At 50.4% G+C, this 22,406-nt stretch overlaps 1 protein-coding gene across 3 annotated transcripts in view; it reads left to right on the top strand.

Annotated features, from left to right (window-relative positions):
• The window catches only part of RBM19 (RNA binding motif protein 19), a 127,942-nt gene that overhangs the window by 43,044 nt on the left and 62,492 nt on the right, over positions 1 to 22,406 (top strand). For all 3 annotated transcript variants that reach the window (XM_033408747.2, XM_033408751.2, XM_049697605.1), the window contains exon 21: positions 11 to 127. In XM_033408747.2, the coding sequence (XP_033264638.1) occupies positions 11 to 127 (117 nt within the window). The remainder of the gene's footprint in view (positions 1 to 10; positions 128 to 22,406) is intronic.

The raw sequence follows: 22,406 nt of genomic DNA, 5'->3' as shown, positions 1-22,406 counted from the left end.
AACCCTCCAGGCCAGCCCTGACGTCCGCTCGGAAGAAACAGGAGCTCAGAAAGCAGACAACCTCCAAGATCCTGGTGCGGAACATCCCCTTCCAGGCTGACAGCCGTGAGATCCGCGAGCTCTTCAGGTGAGAGGCGCTAGTCCGGTCCGCGGGGCCGTCGTGTCGGGGGGAGCTGCTGAGCCTTCGGGTCCTCGATGGTCTGCCGAAGGCCAGCGCGGTGGCCTCTCAGAGGTCATCTTCTGGCTGCCTTTGATGTATCTCCCTTAATCTCAGACGTTGCTCTCCAGACCGCCGGGCAGAAACATGTCCAAACAGGGCAGTCAGTCTTCTTCATCCCCACCACCGACCTGCAGGAGGGGCAGGGAGCCAGGCGGCTGACGCCCAGCTCTGCCCATGATCTGCCTGAAATCCTGCCGCCCAAGTCATCCTTTGCTTTAAGCCAGTGGCCCACTACCTTCTCTGCACCTTTGAATCACCTGGTGACTTTTATAAATACACCTTTGCTCAGGCTCCGCCCCCAGAAAGTTGCATTCAGTTGATCAGGGGTGGAGCCCAGATGTTGGTATTCGGGTCAGAGCGCCCCAGGGGATTCTGGTATCCAGCCAGGGTTGGGCAGCACACTGGTCTGCACTGCTGTCTATGGAAAGCCCACTTTGAAATGAGGGGGGACCACCTGCCTAAATAATGCAGTCCACCAGCAGATGCTACAGCACAGGAGTCAAAACTCTGATCTCTTGGGGGCCAGGCAGCAAACAGCCTGGCAGAGCAGACTGGGTGGGAACTGACGGACTGGAGGGCCAGCGGTGATGCTGGGCAGGGACGCAGATGTCATAGGACCAGTTCTTGCCGCGTTTTGAAAGAGAAACTGGCAATCTGGATTCTTGAGTTGGCAACTAATTCACTTTCTAAAAACACTGTGTGGGACAACGTCTACCTGAGGGCCGGCTATAACCCAGGCCACGAGTTTGCAACCCCTGTGCCAGTACATTACACTGTTGGGTTTTTCAGATAAGTTAGGTATCACCCAGCACCAAGCCTTGGATGAAACGTCTTTAGAGAGAGGGCATAAGGGGGAAACGTTTATAAAGCCAGGGCACTGTCCAGGCGTGTGCTGTGTGGCACAGAGAACAGACCCTTGTAGCTGTCAGAACCTAAGGCAGATGCCATCGGCCCCAACCAAGCAGATCACGGAAGCTCGGCTGCAGTCTGAGAGTATTCTGGGGACCTGCAGCTCTGCGGCCTGCATAGGGGTGAACACTCAGGATTCTGTGTACTAGACCTTGTTTGTTTAACCTGCATTTGTCCAGTTCTGGCGTGAAGGTCAGGAAAGCTAAATCCCGATTAGGATTTTACCAATTAGCATCTTGCCAGGTCAGCTGTGGTTGCAAAATGTAAGTCCTAGATTTTGGAGACTGGAAAGTATGTATTATCTTTGTGTGAAGTCTACCCTCTTTGCTCCTACTCCGTGGTGTAAAGAATGGGGAACCCCTTGAAGGGTCTGCTTTAAAAATCCGTGTCGTCTTCCCCCCCATTCTAAATCATACACTGGCGCACAGTTCATTAACAGACATTAGCCCAGTGCTGATGCAAAGACAGGGACCCTGTCGATTTCTTAGTAGCGGGGTCTTATCTATGATCCCAGGGTCCCCTGCGTGGTAGTAACAGCCTGGTAAGGTGGGGTCACCATCTGCAGGAGGCTGTTTTCCATCTCCCAGCATCTGGGGGGACGAGTCAAGAGGAGTGGGTCGCCGTCACGAGAAGGTATGTATCCCGAGCCTCGCACGGCCGCTGGTTTCAACCATGCTCCTGCTTTTTAAAGAGTCCAGTTTAAGAACTGCCAGATCAGAACGGGCTGGCTCTGAGCAGCACGCGTTGATCAGGGAACAGCATCCTGCCGAAATGACAGTTTCGCTTGTTCCGCAGCCTGTTGAGGATGACACTTATCCAGGGAAACAAAAGACCGCAAGGGGAAGGGAAAAGCGCTTTGTCTGATCTCACGTTTTATGTTTATTTTGAGAAGACAGGGAATTAGTGTTCCCCGAACATCATTACATGTGGTGTCTCTTCCTGCCATTGTTCTGGTGGTAGTTTTCATCAACCCCTGGAAATCCAGAGCCTGCTTGGAGCCTGGCTTTGTTGTGTGTTCTGGCCGGGGGTTTGAGGCCGCTCCGAGCGCAGGCAGCAGGGGTCGCTGTGAACCTTCTCTGGGAGACGAGCTCTGCCAGGAAAGCACACAGACCCAGTTTCAGACAAAGCCAGTGGCCAGCAAAGGTCAGAGCCAGGGGAAGATGTCAGGGTTTAGGGGAACCAGTCCGGTCCATTTTGCCAGGCAGTTTTCATGGAGTTATCCTACCAGGCATAATCAAAATCACCAGCTCACTGTGTGTTGGGCTCTGCTACATGCCTTCCTATGCTGCATCTTTTATTAAGCAGCAGAGCAGCGCTGCAGAGGAGGGATGCTGTTATCCCTCAGTGGAACCACCATCCCGCACGTGTGTCGTTTGTACCAGGCACTGTGCTAGGCGCCCGGCACGTAGCCATTTCAGGAGAGACAGGCTCCTCTCTCAAGGAATTCACTGTTTGTGAAGGACCAGGAAGGAAAGCGACAGTGACAGTCGCACAGTGACACACCCGGGGTGTGAGGGCATGAGTGCAGCGCCGTGGGAGGGCATGGTCTGGTTCTTGAGGCAGCCCGCTGGGGTACAGCAGCTCACCCGCCCTCCGCAGCCGCTGGGGGCCCGGCCCGAGTGCTGGGGGCAGCCGTTTCTCAGCCGAGGCAGTGTTTGCCTGGGCCTTTCCTGGGGGCCACCAGCCTTCCACCCGGGCCTCACTGCACCACACCCCAACCCCTTAAACCCAGCCCGACGGGTGCCAAGAGGCCCTGCAGATCCATGCCTCTGCGGGATCGTCCTCTGGGACAGTTCGAGGCTCGCCCTTCAGAAGAGTCAGAGAGTAGACACAGCAGTGAATTAGGAGACAGCAGTTCTCTCTCTGCTGCCCCTTTCTGGGCCTCAGTTTCCCCTGGCATAAAATAGTAGCCATAATACTGGTGATGACGTGTGCTGCGAATTTCAGTAACGAGGCTAGTGTTTGTCATTATCAGTGAAGTAGATTTTTTGAGCGCGACCTCCGTGCCAGGCACTGTGGGCTGAAGCGCTTCGCCTGATTACAGCCCCGCGGAGCGGTTGTCATCGGCTCCATTGCCCAGTGAAGAGACCAGCTCCAGAGCCCGAATTCCTGCCCACTGGGTTGTCAGATGGCTCGGGCTGCCACCCGGCTCCCTCACCATGCGGCTGCCTCAGGGGCTGTTAAAAGGATTAAGTGAGATTATGCATGTGGGGCACTTAGTACAGCACCTGGTGTGGAGTGGGTAGTTACGTAGCATTAGCTGTGGTTATCAAACAGCACAAAGCCAGCGGCTCCAGGCTTTGAACCCAGGGCAGGTCTGACTCTAGACAGAGCCCGTGTTGCAGTAGTGCTGACTCCTTGGAAGTTCTCTGCAGCATATCCTTTTTTTTTTTTTTTCCTCTTTTCCCTAACTATCTCCCTCCCTCCAAGCTCCCCACGCCCTCCACTGTAGTGCTGTCCCCCTGCAGCTAGGTTCTGGGGCAGAGAGGGTCAGTAAGGAATGTGAGACCCAGGGCGAGGCCGAGCTGCTCCTCCTCAAGCCCTGAAAGGACATGTGGAGGACAAACCAGGGTTCCCCAGACTGCGCAGGGCACACACGGATGCAGGGAGCCAACTCCTCAACCCACAACCAGAGCAAGGATGGGATGGTCCTCGGCTCACCCAGCAGGTGCCCACAGCCTTAAGTCAGCATCGATTCCAGAAGAAGATGTAAAGTGGGCATCCCCCTGCTCTCTGGGTTGACTGTGGGTTAGGTGTGCGCACGTGCATGCCTGTGCTAAGTTGTTTTGCTCAGTTGTTTTTTGTTTCACATCTTTTTTTTTTTTTTTTTTTTTTGCGGTACGCCGGCCTCTCACTGTTGTGGCCTCTCCCGTTGCGGAGCACAGGCTCCGGACGCGCAGGCTCAGCGGCCATGGCTCACGGGCCCAGCCGCTCCGCGGCATGTGGGATCTTCCCGGACCGGGGCACGAACCCGTGTTCCCTACATCGGCAGGCGGACTCTCAACCACTGCGCCACCAGGGAAGCCCTATGTTTCACATCTTTATTGGAGTATAATTGCTGTACGACGTTGTGTGAGTTTCTGCTGTATAACAAAGTGAATCAGCTATATGTATACATATATCCCCATATTCCCTCCCTCTTGCGCCTCCCTCCCACCCTCCCTAAGCTGTTTTTTCATTCTCTTCCCGCCTCCATCTGAAAGGCTGGGTTTGAAAGACCCCAGGGCAGAAATGTGGTTCAGAGAACAGACCCGCGGACGCTTCCATGGGGCCTCAGTCCGTTCGCTCAGTGGAAGCCTGTACATTCAGGGCCTCCCGTCCTGATGCACAAGCGCGTGTGTGCAGAGCCAAAGCATCTGATGGAAGGGTCTCATTCCCACCCACATTTCAAGTGATGGCCCTGAGATGGCAAAGACCCCTTGGGAACCAGGTGGCTAGTGCCCGCGAGCACTTAGGAGGCCTCGGACACTGAGCTGGCCACATCCTGGGCACTCATGGTATCAGTGTATCTTCAGAACAGCCCAGCCTAGTGGAACTATTGCTGTGTCCATTTTCTAGATGAGGAAACTGAGGCACAGAGAGGTCAAGGGGCTATTGCTAGAAGGACCCTCAGCTTGCCCATTTCTTTTGTACTCTGGGGCAGCCTTGATTTGAGGCACCTGGTTTCTGGAAGGCAGTGATCTTCCAAGAAAGAGGTTCTCCAGACAGGGCCAGCCTCGTGAACATCTGACCTGCATAGTCCCGCAAGGCCTCACACTTGGTTTCATGCTCTCCTGTCGCCATCCTGCAATTCTTAATTTTCCAACAAGGGGCCCTCAATTCTCATTTTACACTGGGCCCAGCAGACTATGCAGCCAGTCCTGCCTGCAAACCAATGGAAAGATCAGATTCGGAGCAGAGTATAGTTTGGCAGTCAGCCAGCCTCAGTTTCCTCATCTGCAGGAGGGGATTGACAGTCATGCCCACTTATCCTCCCTCCCCAGGCAATGAAAGGCTCACCTGAGAAGCAGGTGCTGCCGTTGATTCAGTGCCTCTCTCCTCACTGCCTCTCTCCTTATAGCAAAGGTTGCAAATTAGCAGGGTAGATGCGGCCCCTGGCGTGGCTTGCTTGGGCCCACACAGTGTCGGGGACAGGGTGGTGGGGACGAGTTGGTGTCCCATATTTGCAAAGCGTGGGGTTTCACATCCAAGCCTGGTTTCTGACCTGGGAAGAAACATGGAAAGGTCTGAGTCCATCAGGCCCGGGTTCCTCTGTGGCCTTGACTGTTGCTGTATGTAGTGGCTGCTCACACCTGCTCTTGAGCTTCCCACCCGGCCCACTTCACTCTTCCTTACCCACCAGCCTGGTAGACACAGAGTTTATGATTCCTGGCTGAGCGTCACAGCGGATATGGGGACTAGACAGCCCCTCTCCGGCCCCTCCCCCTCCTCCGACTTCACTTACAAGTGCCCCGAGTAATGTATCGCATTCAGCGATCCTGCCCCTTAAAGGCTGGCCTCGATTTGAAAAATGTCCACAGCACAGAGGCATCCTTCTTAGGTGATGATTATGGTATAGCTTAAGTCTACAGTGCAATCAGATAAGGACATGCAGCTTGGGTCCAGCCCTCCTGGGTTCATGTCCCACCTCCACCACTTCCTAGCTGTGTGACCTTGGGCAAGTCACTTACCCTCTCTGTGTCTCTGTTTCTTCATCTGGAAAATGGGCATAGGCCTCCAAATGACATATAACCTCAGCAGGCAGTTATAAAGATTGGTTTTGGGAACAGTTCCTGGCACAGGGCAAGCAGAGTTAGCTAGAATTCTTGCTGTTGAAAATGAGGCCTTCAGCTTACCCTTCCACTGGCTCACTCCCGACCCCCCAGCCAGGGTAGCTTGGCCTGTCCTCTTTTCCCGCGGCCCCCATTCCCGTTCCACCCAGCCCACCTCACAGCTCCCCTTGGAGTGCTATCCATGTGGCTGTTTCATGTCCTTCACCCCCCACCCCCAGACACGCTGCCTGGTTTGCTGCAGTGGCCACAGGCCCCTGGTACGTAGATGGTTTTCAGTAAATGTTTGCTGATCACATAGATTTAACTGTGCAAAGCCTTGCCCTGTGGAATCTGATAAAGATAGGGCGTGTGAGACACAGAGAGGTTAAGGAGTTTGCCCAGGGTCACACAGCTCTGAAGCGGCACAGCCAGCTCTTTCTCACTCTGGAGCCCCCTCACCCCCACCCCTGGGGTACTGTCCCTGGAGGTCACGCCGCCATCTCTGTCAGGCTAGGCCTTCGGCTGCAGGCTACAGATGGAGAGCTTTTCATCTGAGCCTTTTTCCCCCCTTCCTCAGAGGTGTGAACCACCTGCCAGGGGTGTGAATGGGTGAGCTCACAACAGGTGTCTGGAGGCCTTAATTACTGGGTTTGCATCTCCTTTCCCCGGTGCACCTGTTGTGCCCACTTTGTGGGCAGCGTCCGTCCGTCCCAGGCCTCCTTTCCTCCTCATTTCCTCTCGCAGTGACCGTGACCGTGGAGGAAGGGCTGAAGACAGCTTGCCTGCCGAGTTCCTCTCACGCGCTCCCCCCTTGTCCCCCGACCAGTGGCAGGGTCACTGCCCGTTTAACTCCTGGTTGTCAGCAGCACTTTTCCAAAAGCTGCAAAGCCCTGTAACCTGCTCTCCGCAGCCCTGTAACCTGCACGGGGCCACTTCCCGTTCATTAGGGAGAAGCTCTGCAAAAAACAGGCTCGGGCAGTTCACAAGAGCCAGCCTGGACCATTCCAGAAGGGGGGGTTGGGGTGGGGGGTGGCGGAGAAAACCCTCAGCCAGGTTCTGAAAGGGGGCTGGGGTAAGGAGGGCGCAGCTGTCCCCAGGTGCCTCCGCACCCCCGCTCATCTCCCGCCAGGTGTACCCCCGCAGAGCGACCCTCAGAAGAAGGCAGTGCATCCACTGATCAGACCCAGCCGTGCTCGCTCATTGTGATCAGACCCAGCCGCGCTCACTCATTGTCCTGCTGTCCCTGGCTGCTTTTAGGCTGCAGCAGCAGAGCTGGGTAGTTGTGACAAAGACCAGAGGACCCACAAGTTTATAAAATACTATCTGGCCCTTTATGGGGGAAAGTTTGCTGACCCCTGGACTAAATTAAACCCAGGCAGCGCCTGCAGGGAGATGGGGCATGCCCTAGGGGTTTTGGTTCTGTCTTCTAGTTTTAATTGCACACATAAGGTATTTTTTTCTTCCCCTGTTTATGAAACATACAGACATTACAGGTAAAGCTATAGCCCCACTGACCCTGCTGAAGATAAGGTCCCAGCTCAGAGAATTTCTGTGTTCCTTTCTGCAAACCGCGTCCCCTCTCTGACTCGTTTTTCTCATCAGAGGTATCCCTGCTCCTCTGACTTTGCTGGGGTTGTTTTTGGTTTGTTTTGTTGTAGGACTGTTTTTTTTTTACAAGCAGTTTTAGGTTTACAGCAAAATTGAGAGGAAGGTATAGAGATTTCCTACGTGCCTCCTTGCCCCTGTGTGTACGTAGCCTCCCTGACTATCAATCAGCATCCCCACCAGAGTGGGACATTTGGACTCAGTGAATGTGTAGTTTGCAGCATTTTGTCTTTTTTGAATAACATATGCTCCTGGGAACGTTCTTATGTATGTCTGTTGGTGGCCATGTGCATGCTTTTCTATAGGGTGTACCTGTAGGAGTGGAATTGCTGGGTCATGGGGTGTGCGTATTTCAGCTTCAGTAAATATTGCCAAGCAGGTTTCCAAAGTAGTTGTATCAGTTTGCCCTTCCTCCATGAGTGTTCTGGTTGCCCCCTGTCCTCGCCAGCACTTGGTAGTGTATGTCTTTCTCTTTCTAGGCGTGTCTGGTGAGTATACAATGGCATCATCATGTAATATTAATTTGTGCTTCCCTGATGGCTAAGGAAATCAAATGCTTTTGCATACATTTATCATGATTTGGCTATACTCTTGTAGAATGCCTATTCAAGTCTTTTGCCCATATTTTAAAATTGGATTGTCTTTTTTTCTTATTAATTTTCTTAATTACTTTTTATATAATTTTATATATTCTGGGTTCAAGTCCTTTGGTGGATATATGATTGCATCCCCTCCCTCTCCCATTCTGTGGGTAGCTTAGTGGTGTCCTTGGATGAACCGAGTCTCTTAATTTTAAATATTGTCAAGCTGTCATTTTTTCGCTTCCTGGTTAGAACCTTTTGTGTGCTATTTGAGAAATCTTTGCCTCCTCCAAGCTCATGAAGACAGTCTCCTATGTTTTCCTCTAAAATCTTTGACCTTTCACAGGTAGGTATGTAATCCATCTGGAATTGATTTCTGTGTACGGCGTGAGGTAGAGATCAAGGGACATTTTTTTTCCCCACATGGAGATTCAGTTGGTCCAACATCATTTATTGCAAAGACCATTCTTTCCCCTCTGCTCTGCAGTATTGATTTTGTCATAAATCAGGTGACTGTGTATGCGAGGGTCTGTTTCTGGACTCTCTAATCTGTTCCACGGGTCTGTTTGTCTACCCTTGTGCTAATACGTGCTGTCTTAATTACTGTGGCTTTGTAGTAGCTTGCTCTGTGGTGTCTTTGTTCTTCAAGACTGCCTCGGCTGTTCTCGGCCCTGTGCTCATCAGGTCTTTGGGTTTTATTCCTCAGCAGCTGGAGGTTCTGAGCAGAGGGAGTGGTGGGATCTGACTTCCATCTGTGAAATACCTCGTGAGGAGACCCGAAGGGAGGTTTTTGCAGTCCCCTGGGCCAGAGGTGATCGTGGCTTGGACCAGGTGTCAGCCGTGGAAGTGGGATGCCAGATCGGTGCCGGGGGGTGCGTTTTCAGAATCCTGCTGATGGCTTTAATGAGGACCGTGATGCAAACAGGAGTCAAGAATGACCCCTATACTTAGGTCCTAAGCAACGAGCTGGATGATCTGGGGTCAGGGCAGTCCGGGGAGGCGTCGGCTCCACTCTGCACGCCCACCCTTTCCTCACCCTCGATGCATCACACATAACAGGGGCCACAGCGTGGTGCCAGAGTTGCACTTCTCAGCTGATCTGCCCACGTGTGTGCATGTGTTTGGGGGTTCGGCAACACCTCCGGTTCAGGGCCGCCCGTTAGCCGCGTGGATGTCAGCCGTAGCAGCGGCGTCGCTCTGTCAGTATCCCTCATGGGCGTGTTCTCTGCCGTTAGGGGGAGGACTGTTGACAGTACTCCGGATGTTTGCACAGCCCTTACCAGCGGGCCCTGCCGGGGCCTGAAGTGCCTTTGTGCTCATGATTTCATTTGTTTCTTCCCCCACAAGCCTGGGGAACAGCCGCTGATGAGGCAGATGGCTGCACAGCCATAAAACCCCGAGCAAGTGGCAGAGTCGGATTCATGCTCCCAGTCACTCCCTTTCTCTGCTGCTGTTCCCGTGGCAGATTCAAGGGGTAGAGACGTGCCTTTTCTCACGTATCCATGTAGCTCATATCTATTAAGTCCTTGGAATATGCCTGTGATTTTCCATGTCTATGATGCCTCTCAAGACCGATCTTTAAATACGTAACATGCGCTCACTGTGAGCTAAGTACCGTGCCCATTTCAAAGTGCCCGCTTCTGCCTCTGGGATCACTACATTCTAGGAAAATGAGGGGCCCACCTGGGAAGATGATTATAGTTACAAGGCAGAAACAAAACAATGCGGAGGAATCGGTTCTTCCATTAAGGGACTGTCCCAAAGACAGAAGGCAGGAGTGCTTGCCTAACATCTTTTTATTTGGGAAAAAGATCTGGGGTTCTGAATGGACTCCAGGGTTCCCACGAGCCAGCTGTAGAATGCAGCTCAAAGGACTTACCTGGTCCAAATCCCAGAGGTCCCATCCCCACCCTGTGGTGTGACCACATCTTGGATCCAGCTTTTAATGTGGGGGTCCCTTGGTTTAGAGGAGAGAGGTGTGAACTAACCAGGCTATGGCAGATTAGAGGAGCCTGCAGGGCGGAGACGCACAGCAGATGTTACTGGGAATCAGATTTCTGCTCAGAGGAAAAACATGGCAGATACACACTCCTGTCAGAATAGCTAAAAGAAAAAAACAAGAGTAACACAAAGTGCCGGCGAGGATGCAGAGAAACTGGATCCCTCGCGCATTGCTGGTGGGAATGTAAAATGGTACAGCTACCCTGGAAAAGAGTGTGGGCAGTTTCGGACAAACGAGACAGGCACTTAGCACGTGACCCAGCGGTTGCCCTCTTGGGCATCTATTCCAGAGAAATGGACATTTGTGTTCATACAGAAACCGATACACGGGAATTCCCTGGCAGTCCAGTGGTGAGGATTCCCCGCTTTCGCTGCCCAAGGGCCCGAGTTCAGTGCCTGGTTGGGGAACTAAAATCCCAAAAGCCGCGCAGTGTGGCCAAAAAAAACCCCTATGCACATGTCCAGCCACTGATGAGTGGGTAAACCAAGTGTGGCCTATCCAGACACTGCAATGTTGTTCTGCCATAAATAGGAGTGAAGTCCTGATAGCTGCTGCACCGTGGAAGGACCTCGAAGGCGCTAGATGAAAGAAGCCAGGCACAAAAGGCCACACACCGTGCGGTTTCGTTACGCGCAGCGCCGGGATAGACAAACACAGAGAGGGCAAGCCAGTGGTGGTTTAGGGATGGGGCAGGGGGTGGGGGTGACGGCTAAAGGACACGAAGGCTGATGACATTTTATAAAATGGCCGTGGTGATGACTGTACAATTCTGTGAATACACTAAAAGCTGTGGAATTGTACACTTTGGGCGAATTGTATGGTATATGAATTGCATCTCAGTAAAGCTGTTGGAAGGAAGGAAGCGGCACACAAGTGTTCATAGCAGCTTTATTCATAATGTCCTTACGTGGGCGTGTCGTTAAACGGTGATGCCTCCATACAATGGAATATGACTCAGCAATAAAGAGGAGCAAACCACTGATGCGTGCAGCAGCGTGGATAGACCTCTAGGGAATTATGCTGAGTGGACAGAGCTAATCCCCAGAGGTTGCATACCGCATGATTCCATCTATACAGCATTCTTCAAATGACAGAATTACTGAGATGGAGAGCAGATTAGTGGCTGCCTGGGATTAGGTAGGCAAGAAGGGAGGGAGGTGTGGCCATAAAAGTGTAGCACAAGGGATCCTGCGATGAAACCATTCTGTGTCTTGACTGTCATGGTCACACGAGTGTACATGTGATAAAATTGCATAAACTAAATACGCACACACATGAATACATGCAAAACTGGTGACATCTGAGTAAGGTCAGTGATAGTATTACTGTCAGTTTTCTGGTTGTGATCTGTGCTGTGGTTTTACAAGATGTTACCATTAGGGGAAACTGGGTGAAGCGTATATAGGATCTCTCTGGTTATTTCTTACAACTGCATGTGAGTCTGTAATTATCTTAAAATAAAAAGTGTTCTGAAAACAAGTATCCCAGTCCAAAACGGATTAAAAAAGGTCACTTCTTGAATTAGTGAATTGCCCGTTACAAGGCGTAAGCAAAGGAAGGCTAAGGTGACTGTTAAGGATGCTGTGAAAGGGATTTCTGATGGAATGGGAGGCCAGGCTCACTCCCTTTGAGACACTTCCACCCTTAAGTATGTCAGCAGTAGAGTCCGTTCTGCCAGAGAAAGGAAAATCCTCTGGGCTGTGGTGTCTGCGGAAGGTGGTCTGATTCTGTGGTCAGAAGGAAATGAACACTCAGTGGCCTCACAGTTAACAGCCAGGGTGGAAGGGAAATGGGGGAAGAGAAATTATCCCAACTTGTATAAAGATTATATCCTCCTTATGACTTAAATCTAGGCTAATTGAACTCCAGGAAATGAAAAGACTGGTCTAGTCAGTATATTTCACCTCCTAGGATCTATTCTCATTTCGTAGGTTTAGGCACGAACCTGGCTATAGAAAAATATTAAGCTTCAGTTAATATTGTGTGAGGCTGAAGTGTTTCTGCACCCTTTCCAGAGAGCCAAGGGCACCCAGGTAGCCCCCCAGGCTCTTGTCCGTCTGGGCGCCTCCAGGTTCTCTGTCCTGCAGGCTGGGCACAGAGCCCTGTCTCTCAGAGCAGCCCTCCCCCCATTTAAGATCCTGGGAACGTAGCCCCGAGGAATCTGGTAGAGATGTGTTCTGGGTGATACTTCCTTCGTTTCGGAAGCCTGCTTTGCAGAAAACCGCAGGCCAAACTCTTTGCTTCCCTCTTTGAGTGGTCCTGCTCCCTGCCCACCAGGATGTCCACCCAGGGCTGGCCAGAGGATGTAAAAGTGACTGCAGCTCAAAGCAGGACAAAGCAGCGCTTGCCCAGGTGAGGTACTCGGGTTACCTGAGTTCTCCTTTTCCATGCTGTCTTGTCCGCCGGTCATCAGAAGTCGGCTGTCAGCTTGGAAAGCAGCCAGTGTGATTTTCCAAGTGCGACCACCTGGCCAGGGAGTCAGGAGACCTGAATTCTGGCCCAGCTCTGCCTGGCACCCGCTACATAACCTTGGGCGCTTGGTGACTTCTCAGAGCCTCTGTTTGTTGAGTGAATCAGTGACGGGGTTGGGCGAGGCCAGCCAGAGCAGATAGCTTCCCCCTCGCAAGCCGGTGCAAACCCGTTGGTCATGGCTGCTAGAGTTCTGTCTTGGAGAATTGTGAGGCTGCCTGGGCTCCGCAGGAAATGGCACTGTAATTGATTAGCGATGTCTGCCAGGGACCCGGGCGCAGCGTCTGTGATAGGCAAGCAGCTGCAGGTGTTCGCTGAAGATTCTGGTATTTATCGCATGTCGCTAGAGCTTTTACGTTTCTGTCTGCCAGACTGACTGGTAGAGCAGTCCCAAACCACAGCCCATGTGGAAGTGGCCTTAGCTTTCCTCTTTAAAAAAAATAAAAATACACTGAAAGTCGAGAGGATGTTTCTTTTTGTTGTTTTCTTCTTCCTTTGCAATTCCATAGATATGGTCTTCCATCACAGCTGACATTTCCTTTCGCCCCACGCCTAGACTGATTGCAGAGTAGTTGACAAAGCCCAGACGGTGGAAAGGGGCACCCTGGGGAGAACGTGCGGTTCCCAGGGGAGGGTGGGTGGGTGAACGGGAAGGGTGCCTTGTGCCTGATTCCCACCACAGCCGCCTGCTCTCACTTCCTCTCTCTGCGCTCAGTGCCTTTTCAGTTACAAGGTCTCCGCGCTTTGTCTAGGCTTGTTGGGAGGGCGACAGTCAGCTCATTGTAGCCACCCATAATTGTGCTGTGTGTCACCAGCACCCTGGTGTTGAAAGGCAGCGGGGAGGGAGCCCCAGGAAATCTTGGGAGGCTTCTGAGTAAGAACAGATTCTGAATCCTCTCCTGTCTCAGAGCTTTCCATGGAAAAGGGGTCTTGCCACACTGCTTTTTAGTTAGGAAATAACCCGTGGGTTTAGCAAATATTTACGAAGCATCTCTAATGAGGCAGGGGCTTTGCCAGGTGCTGGGTTACAGAAACAAACGTGAACTCCCAGAAGGGAAGGGACTGTCTTGGTTTAAGGAGAAGTGGATACAAGGTTCACTCCATTAAAACCCTCACAGCAGAGGCCAGGTCATACACGTCGTTGGTCTGGTGACAACTTCTCCAGGACTCAGTGTTCGTCTTTGTAGAATGGCGAGATTAACAACTGTATCCAGTTTGCCATAATGACAAGGTCAACGATATTGGTAAAGTGCTTGGCCCTTCTCCAGTCCAGAGGATGTTGTATCTGGTACCCAGAACTCCTAGAATACACTAGGAGGGCACCGCTTACTCCCAGCCCTGCTACTAACTAGCCGAATGCTCTTAGGAGCTTACCTTGTCTTTCTGGTCCTCCCCAAGGACACTCTGAAGTGGCGGAGCTTCACAACAGGAAGGTCTCCGGAAGGGTTTTCTTTTCAAGGAGCATTTCATAAAATCATGGGCCATGACCGTATTTCTCAAACTTGAGAAATGTATAAAGAGCCTCCATTTAAAGAAAAAGAAAAATCTCGTGGTCCTTCCCCGCACAGCGGTGATGTAAATATTTTTATTATTATGTTACTTAACTATGTACAAATGTAAAACCCAGAATAAACCGACAGCTTATGCTTATGGTTCTATTAGGACCATAAAACCAAAACACATTTTCAAGTTAAATACAAACAAAATTTAAAATCAATAAAATTCAAATTAACAACATTATTTTAGTGTGACGGATGATGTTGTTTTGCGGAAACCAAATTCAGAATGTGGGTTTTAATATTAGAAAGTCGTAGCCTCAGGTCCAGATCTATAGTCGGTTTCGCTACTTTTACGTCAGTCGTACTAATGCAGAGGATGCTTATTTGCATGAGTCAGTACGTGCAGGACGGGAACACGGGTTTGAAGGCTTTACTTGCCAGTTCATCGTCATCAGACCTCTCACTTGTCTAAATCTCAGCCAGTCATCAGACACCCCTTTTCAGGCAGTGTCGCTGAGTGGTTCTGTAAAGCCATCTTGATCACTTAGAAATAAAAGTTAGCATTATAGTGTCATTGAAAATATCAGTGAATGGATAACCAATTTCTTTTAGACTTGAGGACAGAAAAGTGTTTCATCATTCATTCTGGCTAATCGATCTCTTGTTGCAGGTCAGTACATGTAAAGATAAGTTCCGCACGATACAGCATCTGCTCTTACCCTGAGTGCTGTCTACTCCAGTTACAGGTCTTTTGAGGTCAGCGTGCTTGTACCAAGACTCTTCACAGCCCTGTTACAATACACATATATATATGCACATATATTAAAAATTACATTATCTAAATACAAACAGAAAATTTTAAGATTATCTTACAGAAGTAGCTAATCCTCTCCACATCCCTGCCCCTACCCTCATATACGTACCCAAATCGATCTGAGAGGCAGCAGACCTTAGGATGAGAAACTCTGTTCTATTAAGTAGGCTCTTACCATAGTACAAGTTTTGAGTCTGGGGTACTTGTGGGGTCCACTTAGACCTGTGGATCTTTTTCCCTGCCAAGCCTACTTAGGGTTCAAATGCCACTGGTTTTTATGCAGTTCATGCTTGTAGGAGTCACTCATTTGGCTACTTGGTCACCCAAAGTTAAATGAAGCTTTTGGAGCTCTTTAGCTTGCCCTCCCCATTTGCTGGGGAAAGGATGGGGGCCGAGGTGATCATAGAAGGCAAAGCAAAAGGCTGCTCAGCGTGGGGGCTTTGTGCTGAATCCAGCACCACCCGTTAGCTTCAGGATTCAGAGCACCAGCACTGTAGTCTGTGACACCCTCCAGAATTGTGCAGTATTCAACCTGTACAGCTGAATGTGGTGGCCCTGGGAGTCCATCAGATCAGTGTTTCAATGTTGGCTTCTCCATCACCCGCTGTCAGACTCGGACAAGTCATTTAAATACCCCGCGTCTCAGTATTTGCGTCTGTAAAATGGGGACCATAGTACATACCTGTCAGGGTTATCGGGAGAATTCAATGAGGGGATGAAAGTAAAGCAGTTAGCCCAGTGAAGCGGTTCCCAAACTGTGCACCAAGGCACCTTGGGGTGCCTCAGTGAACACACAGGTGCACTGCGGGCTATTCTAGATTTTCAAGAAAGACACAGCAACATCATCAGCCATAGTGCCAACCACTGTTGTTTAGTTGTTTGGACCTATTAATGGTTTAGACTATCAAGCTGTTGTAACCAAACTGTTAGGTGTTTCTTTGGGCCTAGAAATGCCGTGAGAAAATTACTGAGGCATCAGGGCACAGTGCGTGAACCAAGAAAGTTTGGGAACCTGTGGCCTCGTGTTTGGTACAAATCACAGCTCGATAAAGAGTAGGGATTGTTTCATAATAATACAACCAGAAAGGCTGTGCTGGCCGCAAGATTCCGTTTCAGCTCTTGAGACTTTGCACTTGTGGGATTGGTACCCAAGATGACGAGGCTGCGCCTCCTGCCTCCCCGCGTTTCACTCCTGTTCGCTGGTAGAATGCATTTCACAACATTGATTTCCCAGCTCAGATTTTGAAACAACCCCGGGCTGCCCGCAGTCATCTCAGAGGGGTGTCGTGAAGCATCCAAAACATAAAAGTCTTAGAAGGAAATTAATTCACTTGAGTATCCATGCCTCACAGAGTTCCTGGCAAGGGCCAGCACCCGCAGTCTGGACCCCGGCGTGGCGGAGGGGGGGCGGCCTTGACCGCCCTAAGCCTTTGAAGTGTACACGGCCCCCAGCTGAGAAATCCCTCTGAGCTCTCGCAAGGTCATATGTGATGGGCTGCGGGCCCTGGAGGATTTGCCCGGCTTTCCCTGCACTGGCGAACAAAGCACATTGCAGGGAAGATATGTGAGCCCAGGGCCCAGGGTTTTATGTGTGTGGTTTGGTGTGGTTGGTTTTAATTCCCTTCCTCCTTCTAGCTGCCTCTGGCCGTCTGGCGGGATTGGGGGGTACGCCTTAGCCTGCAGATATTAGGTTAAACTGTATGAACATGCCAGTATGTGGTCAGCTTTGACCTGCAAAACACTTCTATTTAGTTCAGCCTAATGGTAATTCTTCACCCTTAATTGAATCCCTTCCACGCAGCCATCAGTTCCTCGTGTGCGCACTCTCTTTTTATTAATCTTTTTCTTTAAAAAAAAATAAAATTTAGTTGCACAACTAAAACGGGAATATGTTTTTCTTGTTGAAAGAAAGATTGAAGACCAAAACCCTTGTTCATCAACTGCTACCCCTGGTCGGTGCCACCCTCCTCCCCAGAGAAACTTACATTATCCGTTTGGCAGCCCTCCTTCTAGATCCTTCCTTGTGCATTCCATATACATGTGAACCTGAAGACACCACACACAATTGCGTTGGGTCCATTTAGACCGAAATGGTGCCATGTTTCATGCATCGTTAAGCGTTTTCCCTCTGAAATGTGTCTTGGTGATCTTTCCAATTTAGTCCCTGTAGCTCTACCTGGTTCTTAATGTCCTGCGTTATCTCTTTGCTCTGAGGGAATCATGCAGCCCATTTTACAGATGAGGAAAGTGGAGTTCAGAGTGGGGAAAGTCACAGAGCTGGGAGGTGGCCCAGCCCAGGCTGAATTTTCTCCCCCCAGCAGCCTTCCCCTGTTCCCGAGCCTCCGGCAGCCTGCTGCATCATCCTTTACAGACTGACGTATTATAACTCCCTCCAACCCAGCCCAAACCAAGTTGAGGGATGGGGCTTCCTGGCAGACCCACCATTCAGGTTAATGGAGAGTTACCATCGATACCATGGATGGCCAATCTAATTTCCAAGGAATTAGAATAGAGTAGAATCTACTTAATGTTGGAACTCAGTGGAGTGTAATTGAATGTTAGGGCCTGCAGGGCCCCGGGTCATCATTACAAATATCAGTTACCACTACGCAAGCCGGGCAGAAGCCTTGGTTAATGGGGCGTCCTGGCTGCTGGCCTGAGCGACTCTCATTGCGTATGCCGTCCCCTGCGACGGGCCTTGTCCTCTGGCCAGAAAAGCAGGCTTAGAGAAAGGGGCAGCCCTTATCCAGTATCGGAAAGCTCAGGGACATCTGGGGGTGCATCGCGTGACTTTAACATCGTCCCACTAGGTGCATCCTACTTGAGCTTCTGCAAAACACCTTTGGCCGGAGTTTGGACTCTGCAGTCAGGCAGCAGTGGCCTGAGTCATAGCCCGGACCTTCCCTTGTTTGAAGGAATAGGTGTACAGTTTCTTCCCTTTTCAGGAAAAGGAACCTCTGAGAGCTGAAGGAACTTCAAGGTACCAGCAACTTGCCTAGGAATCTGTATAGGAACCTTGTCTTTTTACCTCTACTTGCAAGTAGATTCTCCACCTACTTTCGGAAGGAACAAGACCTCAATTCAGTCAGTATAGAAGTTTAAGAAAAATGTCAGTTGGAAGAAAATTATGTTACAACTCCCAGGCTGAGGAGTCCTTCAGTAAAGCAGTACTTAAGTCTGAGCTCCCTAGCAACCAAAGCAAGAAGGGGAAAAAAGCACCAGCACCTGCTAATTGTTAAGCTACCACCCAGCCCTCTAAAGAGATTCTGCTCCCATGGAGGGCTCCAAGGGGACTGACAGGATGAATTTTTTTTTTTAATGTTTTTGCACAAATTTACAGCCCTATTGTGGAATAGAATGCAAAGTTTACACGAAATGTTAAAATGAGTACAAGATAAGTTTGCCTTACACTCACTGAGTCTTTAGAAGTGGGCATTTATTCTCATCTGCCCTTTGGGATAAGGTGCATCTCTGAGAAGTTTTGAGAAGTCTTAAGTCATAAGTGGAGAGAAGAGAATAGAAAGAGGGAATGAAAGAAGGAAGATGGTGCCAGGTCAGGAGAAGGTGGAAGGCCCAGTGCAGGTCACGAGTGCCAAGCTTGTGTTACGGCGCTAGCCCCCGCTGTGAGTGTGTAGTGCATGCCAAGGGCACACGGTCCTGTAGAACTCTCTGCAACAGTGGAAACGTGTCCAATGTGGCAGCCATTAACCTGTGTGGCCATTGAGCACTTGCAGCACGGCTTGTGCAGCTGAGGAACTGAATTTCAGTGCTGTTTAATTGAACCTTAAATAGCAAATGCAGTGTTTTTCCTTTTAATTTGAAACAGTCACGCATAGTGGTAGCTGCCATATTGGACAGCACTGTATGACAGCGTTCATACCTTTTGATCTAGTGATTCTGTCTCTAGAGTTTTACCCTAAAGAAATGACTGGACGTATCAACAAGCTTGCTGTGCGGGGCTCTTCCGTGAAGGGTTGTTTATGGCAGGGAAAAATTGGAAATGTTACTATTCAGCAGTGAGAGAGGATGGGTTAAGTGAATTATGAATGGAATGCCAGAAAGAAGACATCAACAGCGTTCGTAAAGAGCGTCGCTGAGAGGGGAAATGCTTTTGTCCGGCAATTAGGTGAAGGAAGCAGGAAGTCCAAACAGGGCACCATGCGATCTCCGAGTAAACACGCGTAGAAAAAAGACTGGAAGGAAATGCGCCAAAATAACAGTCGCTGTTGGTAAATTCCACGGCGCTTCTTCCTTCCTTCTCTGTATTACTGTGCATTTGGCAGATCGCCTACGTGAGCATGAAGATTGCTTTAGATTCAGAAGGAAAAGTACTTCTTCAAAATAAGACAGCTGTCTGTTGCTCTGTCACAGTTTCAGGGGCCAGGGGGTAGTGGTGCGTGGAGGGTGTTTCCTGAAATACTCTGGTCAAACTCCAGACCCAGTTCACTTGTAAGAAACCCTCTGAGTGGTTCTTGGCTTTCTCTCTTCCCCATCTCTGTTCCGCATTGCCCTTGAACTCCAAAGCCAACCTGTTAAAAATCTACTTGCATTGAACGGAGACAGGGCAATATACCGCTTTAGTGGGGTTCTTTTGCTCAGCACTTTATAGAATTTCAAAACTCTGTCACATACAGAACTCTCTTGAATCTTTCTTTGTTATTAGCAAGGCAGAGTTTTACTCTTTTTCAAATTCTCTCTTCCGATTAGAAAAGTAACCTCATTCCAGAGTCTTTGGGAAGTTGAACATAAGCCGGAGAAAACCGCCCATCTCCCCGCCACAGGACACAGCAGTCCCCTTTGTGGGTGCCTTCCCTCATCCTCTTTCATATGCCTCTGCAGGCAGGGCAGGTATTAATATCACCATTTCACAGATGAGGAGACAGCGGGTCAGAGAGGTTAAGTGCCTCGCCTGAGGTCTCATGGCTGGTTAAGTGGCAGAACCGAGGCCCGAGCCTGAGTTCTAGTCTGCGTTCTTTCCCCAGCTCTATAGGTGAGGTTTGACGTAACCCCCAAATAGCCTCCTCACCTATTCATGGGATGCTGAGAGCCTCTTGTCCTTCCGAGTGTAGCACTTAAAAGCCTTCTATAATGGCTCAGCTCACAGAGTAAGTTACACTGGGCTGATCCTTTCTTTATGGGAGTTTACTCTTTAAAGTAGGCACGGGTGACACAGGCGGGGTTATTCAAGATGTGCATTGTCGCACACAAAACGGAGTAAGCTAAATGTTTACCCGACACATGGACGGAGGAATAAAGGCTTTCTGCAGGGAAATGAGTGGGAAGAAAGAGTCATGTGGAAGAGGTTTTAATCCAGGCAGCATGATTGCACTTCCCTGGGACAATTATCCTCTGCCTACCTTGAATTTAAATAAAGTCCCTTTAATGGCTTGTTCCGCAAAAGCGTTCTTTTTGACCGGAGCCTAAGCCATCACCTCGGCTTCTCTGAATATAGCCGAGCTCAACCCAGAAGGGTTTTAAAAAAAAACCACAAAACAGTGGATCTCTACTCAGGGCCTCCTGAGTATGGCATGTACTCTGGAATTTTCAGAGGCATTCTGTATCCTCAAGTAAGTGAATGTTACAGCCCCTGCCTCCTCTCCCACCTGGGTGATCCTAGCCTGCCTTAGATCCCAGGCAAGGGCTGGCCCTGGCAAAACGAGAAGGAAGTTTCAGATCCGCCTGCCCCTCTGCTGCCCCAAGCCCCCTCCATCCTAGGAAACACGGAGAAGTGCTGACCACACGCTTTGTATTCCCTGGGGCTTACTTGTGCTTTTCTAAACAAGTTGTGCTAATGTTGGCCTCCCCAGGGGAGTAACAGCCCAAGTTTGAAGGAAAAAGTTGGCTTGATAATAAAAACACGGCCCAGAGGCCTGGCTGTGGACTGCGGGGAAAGGGGGTAGGGCGGGGAGTGAGGTATCCTGGGAAGGAGCCCGCGGTTCTCTCCCTGGGGCTCCTGATACAGCCTCCCTGGATGGGTGGACAGAAAAGACCCCTGCGGGTTGTTTCCACTCAAAAGATTCCATCAGCACATCCAGCTGCATCTCGGAGTGTGTAGCATCCCTTCAGGGAAGGATGTCTGTCGGATCCATTTTAAAGGCCTGTGGGATCCCCTTTAAGGGGAATGGAATGGGGACAGTCTTCCATGTCTGGCTGGCTTGGGGTTTTGTTCCTAACCCATCTCTCCTCCACCGTGGCCAGTGCTCGGAAGCCGGTGGGGTGGGGGAGGACGGTGGCTCCTCCCCGCTCACGAAGTCACTCATTTGTCTCTCATTTTCTAGTTATTATCGAGCCGCCGGTCGTGAGGGTGTTTTGACAGCAGCTGTCAGCAAGGTGCAGGCAGCTGCCATCGCCTCCGATTGGCTGAAGACACCTAAGGCAGCGTGTCGAGTAACATCCCATCCTGCCCCGCCCCCTCCCTGGCCAGGAGCAGGGGGGACCAGGGCACCAAGGGAGGAAAAGCAAACAGAAGAGCGGAGAAGGCAGACCTCCCCAGCTACTCCAGGCCCCAAGGCAGCCCCGGCTCAGCCCCGCCGCCTCCGGAATCCTTAGCATTTTTCCGACTCCCGCTAGAGAAGGTGGCCGTAAAAGACTCAGATTGTGTCTCGTGTTTTGTTTATTTTATTTGAGGTTTTGGGCAGCGAGGGAGGGGGAACGAGAGAGGCTGCATCCCCCTAAACAACTATTTAGGTGTGTCAGAGTTCATTTATTGAATTAGCGAGGTTACCACTCCTGGGGTCCCAGCTGCCAGCCAGCAAAGCGGGGGTGGATGCAGCCCCTGAGCCGGTGGGGGGGGGGGTGCGGTGCCAAGCAGAGAACCAGGCGCTCTAAGCTCTGATCAATTATGGTTACTTTTTTTCTCCCTCTGCTTGACTGAAGTGCAGAGGAATGCGTGTGTTTTCCCTTCTCCCTTGAAGAGTCTCCTCTCTTCATAATATCAGTCACTCCACGTGTTCCTTTCTAAGCGCTGTGCATCCAGGCAGAGGAATAAATAATACTTTGTATTCACTGCCTTCTACCTAAGCCGTTTAAAATTCATTCTTTTCTCTTCCTTTTTTTTTTTTTTAAGTATGGGGGAAAAAAATGTCAGTGACACCAGAAAGCAGATGTTTTGTGATCAGGAAGCGAGCACACTTCTGCCTTAAATTGAAGGCCTGCGGGGCTAATCTCAAAGGCACAGTGACTGCAAGAGAATGTAATCTTTGTGTACCCGACAAGGGAGACCATGTGTCATTCCTGTTTCCTACCCATAAAATTCCCAAATCAACTCAGACTTCCACAATGGGAGTCTCTCACTTTGGGTTTCGGCTGCTGCAGTCAGACTTGGGGCTAAGATGGTTTGGGTGTTATAGACGTGCACCCACCTCATCCCTACTGATTTCCCTTGCCCGTTGGTACCAGAGAGCTGAAAAGAGCTACACCCTCATGATGCATCTATTTATCTGTAGCAGGAGTGTTCAACCAGGGGCATCTGTGCCCATCAGGGGACACTCGGCAACGTCTCTGGAGTCTCTTTTGGTTGTCACAACGTGGAGGGTGCTAGTGGCCTCTAGTGGGTA

Source organism: Orcinus orca, chromosome 15 (genome assembly GCF_937001465.1).
Source record: "Orcinus orca chromosome 15, mOrcOrc1.1, whole genome shotgun sequence".
In the NCBI taxonomy this organism is placed as follows: domain Eukaryota; kingdom Metazoa; phylum Chordata; class Mammalia; order Artiodactyla; family Delphinidae; genus Orcinus; species Orcinus orca.
The sequence above is the reverse complement of the archived record's forward strand: the minus strand, read 5'-3'. Positions and strand labels throughout refer to the sequence as shown.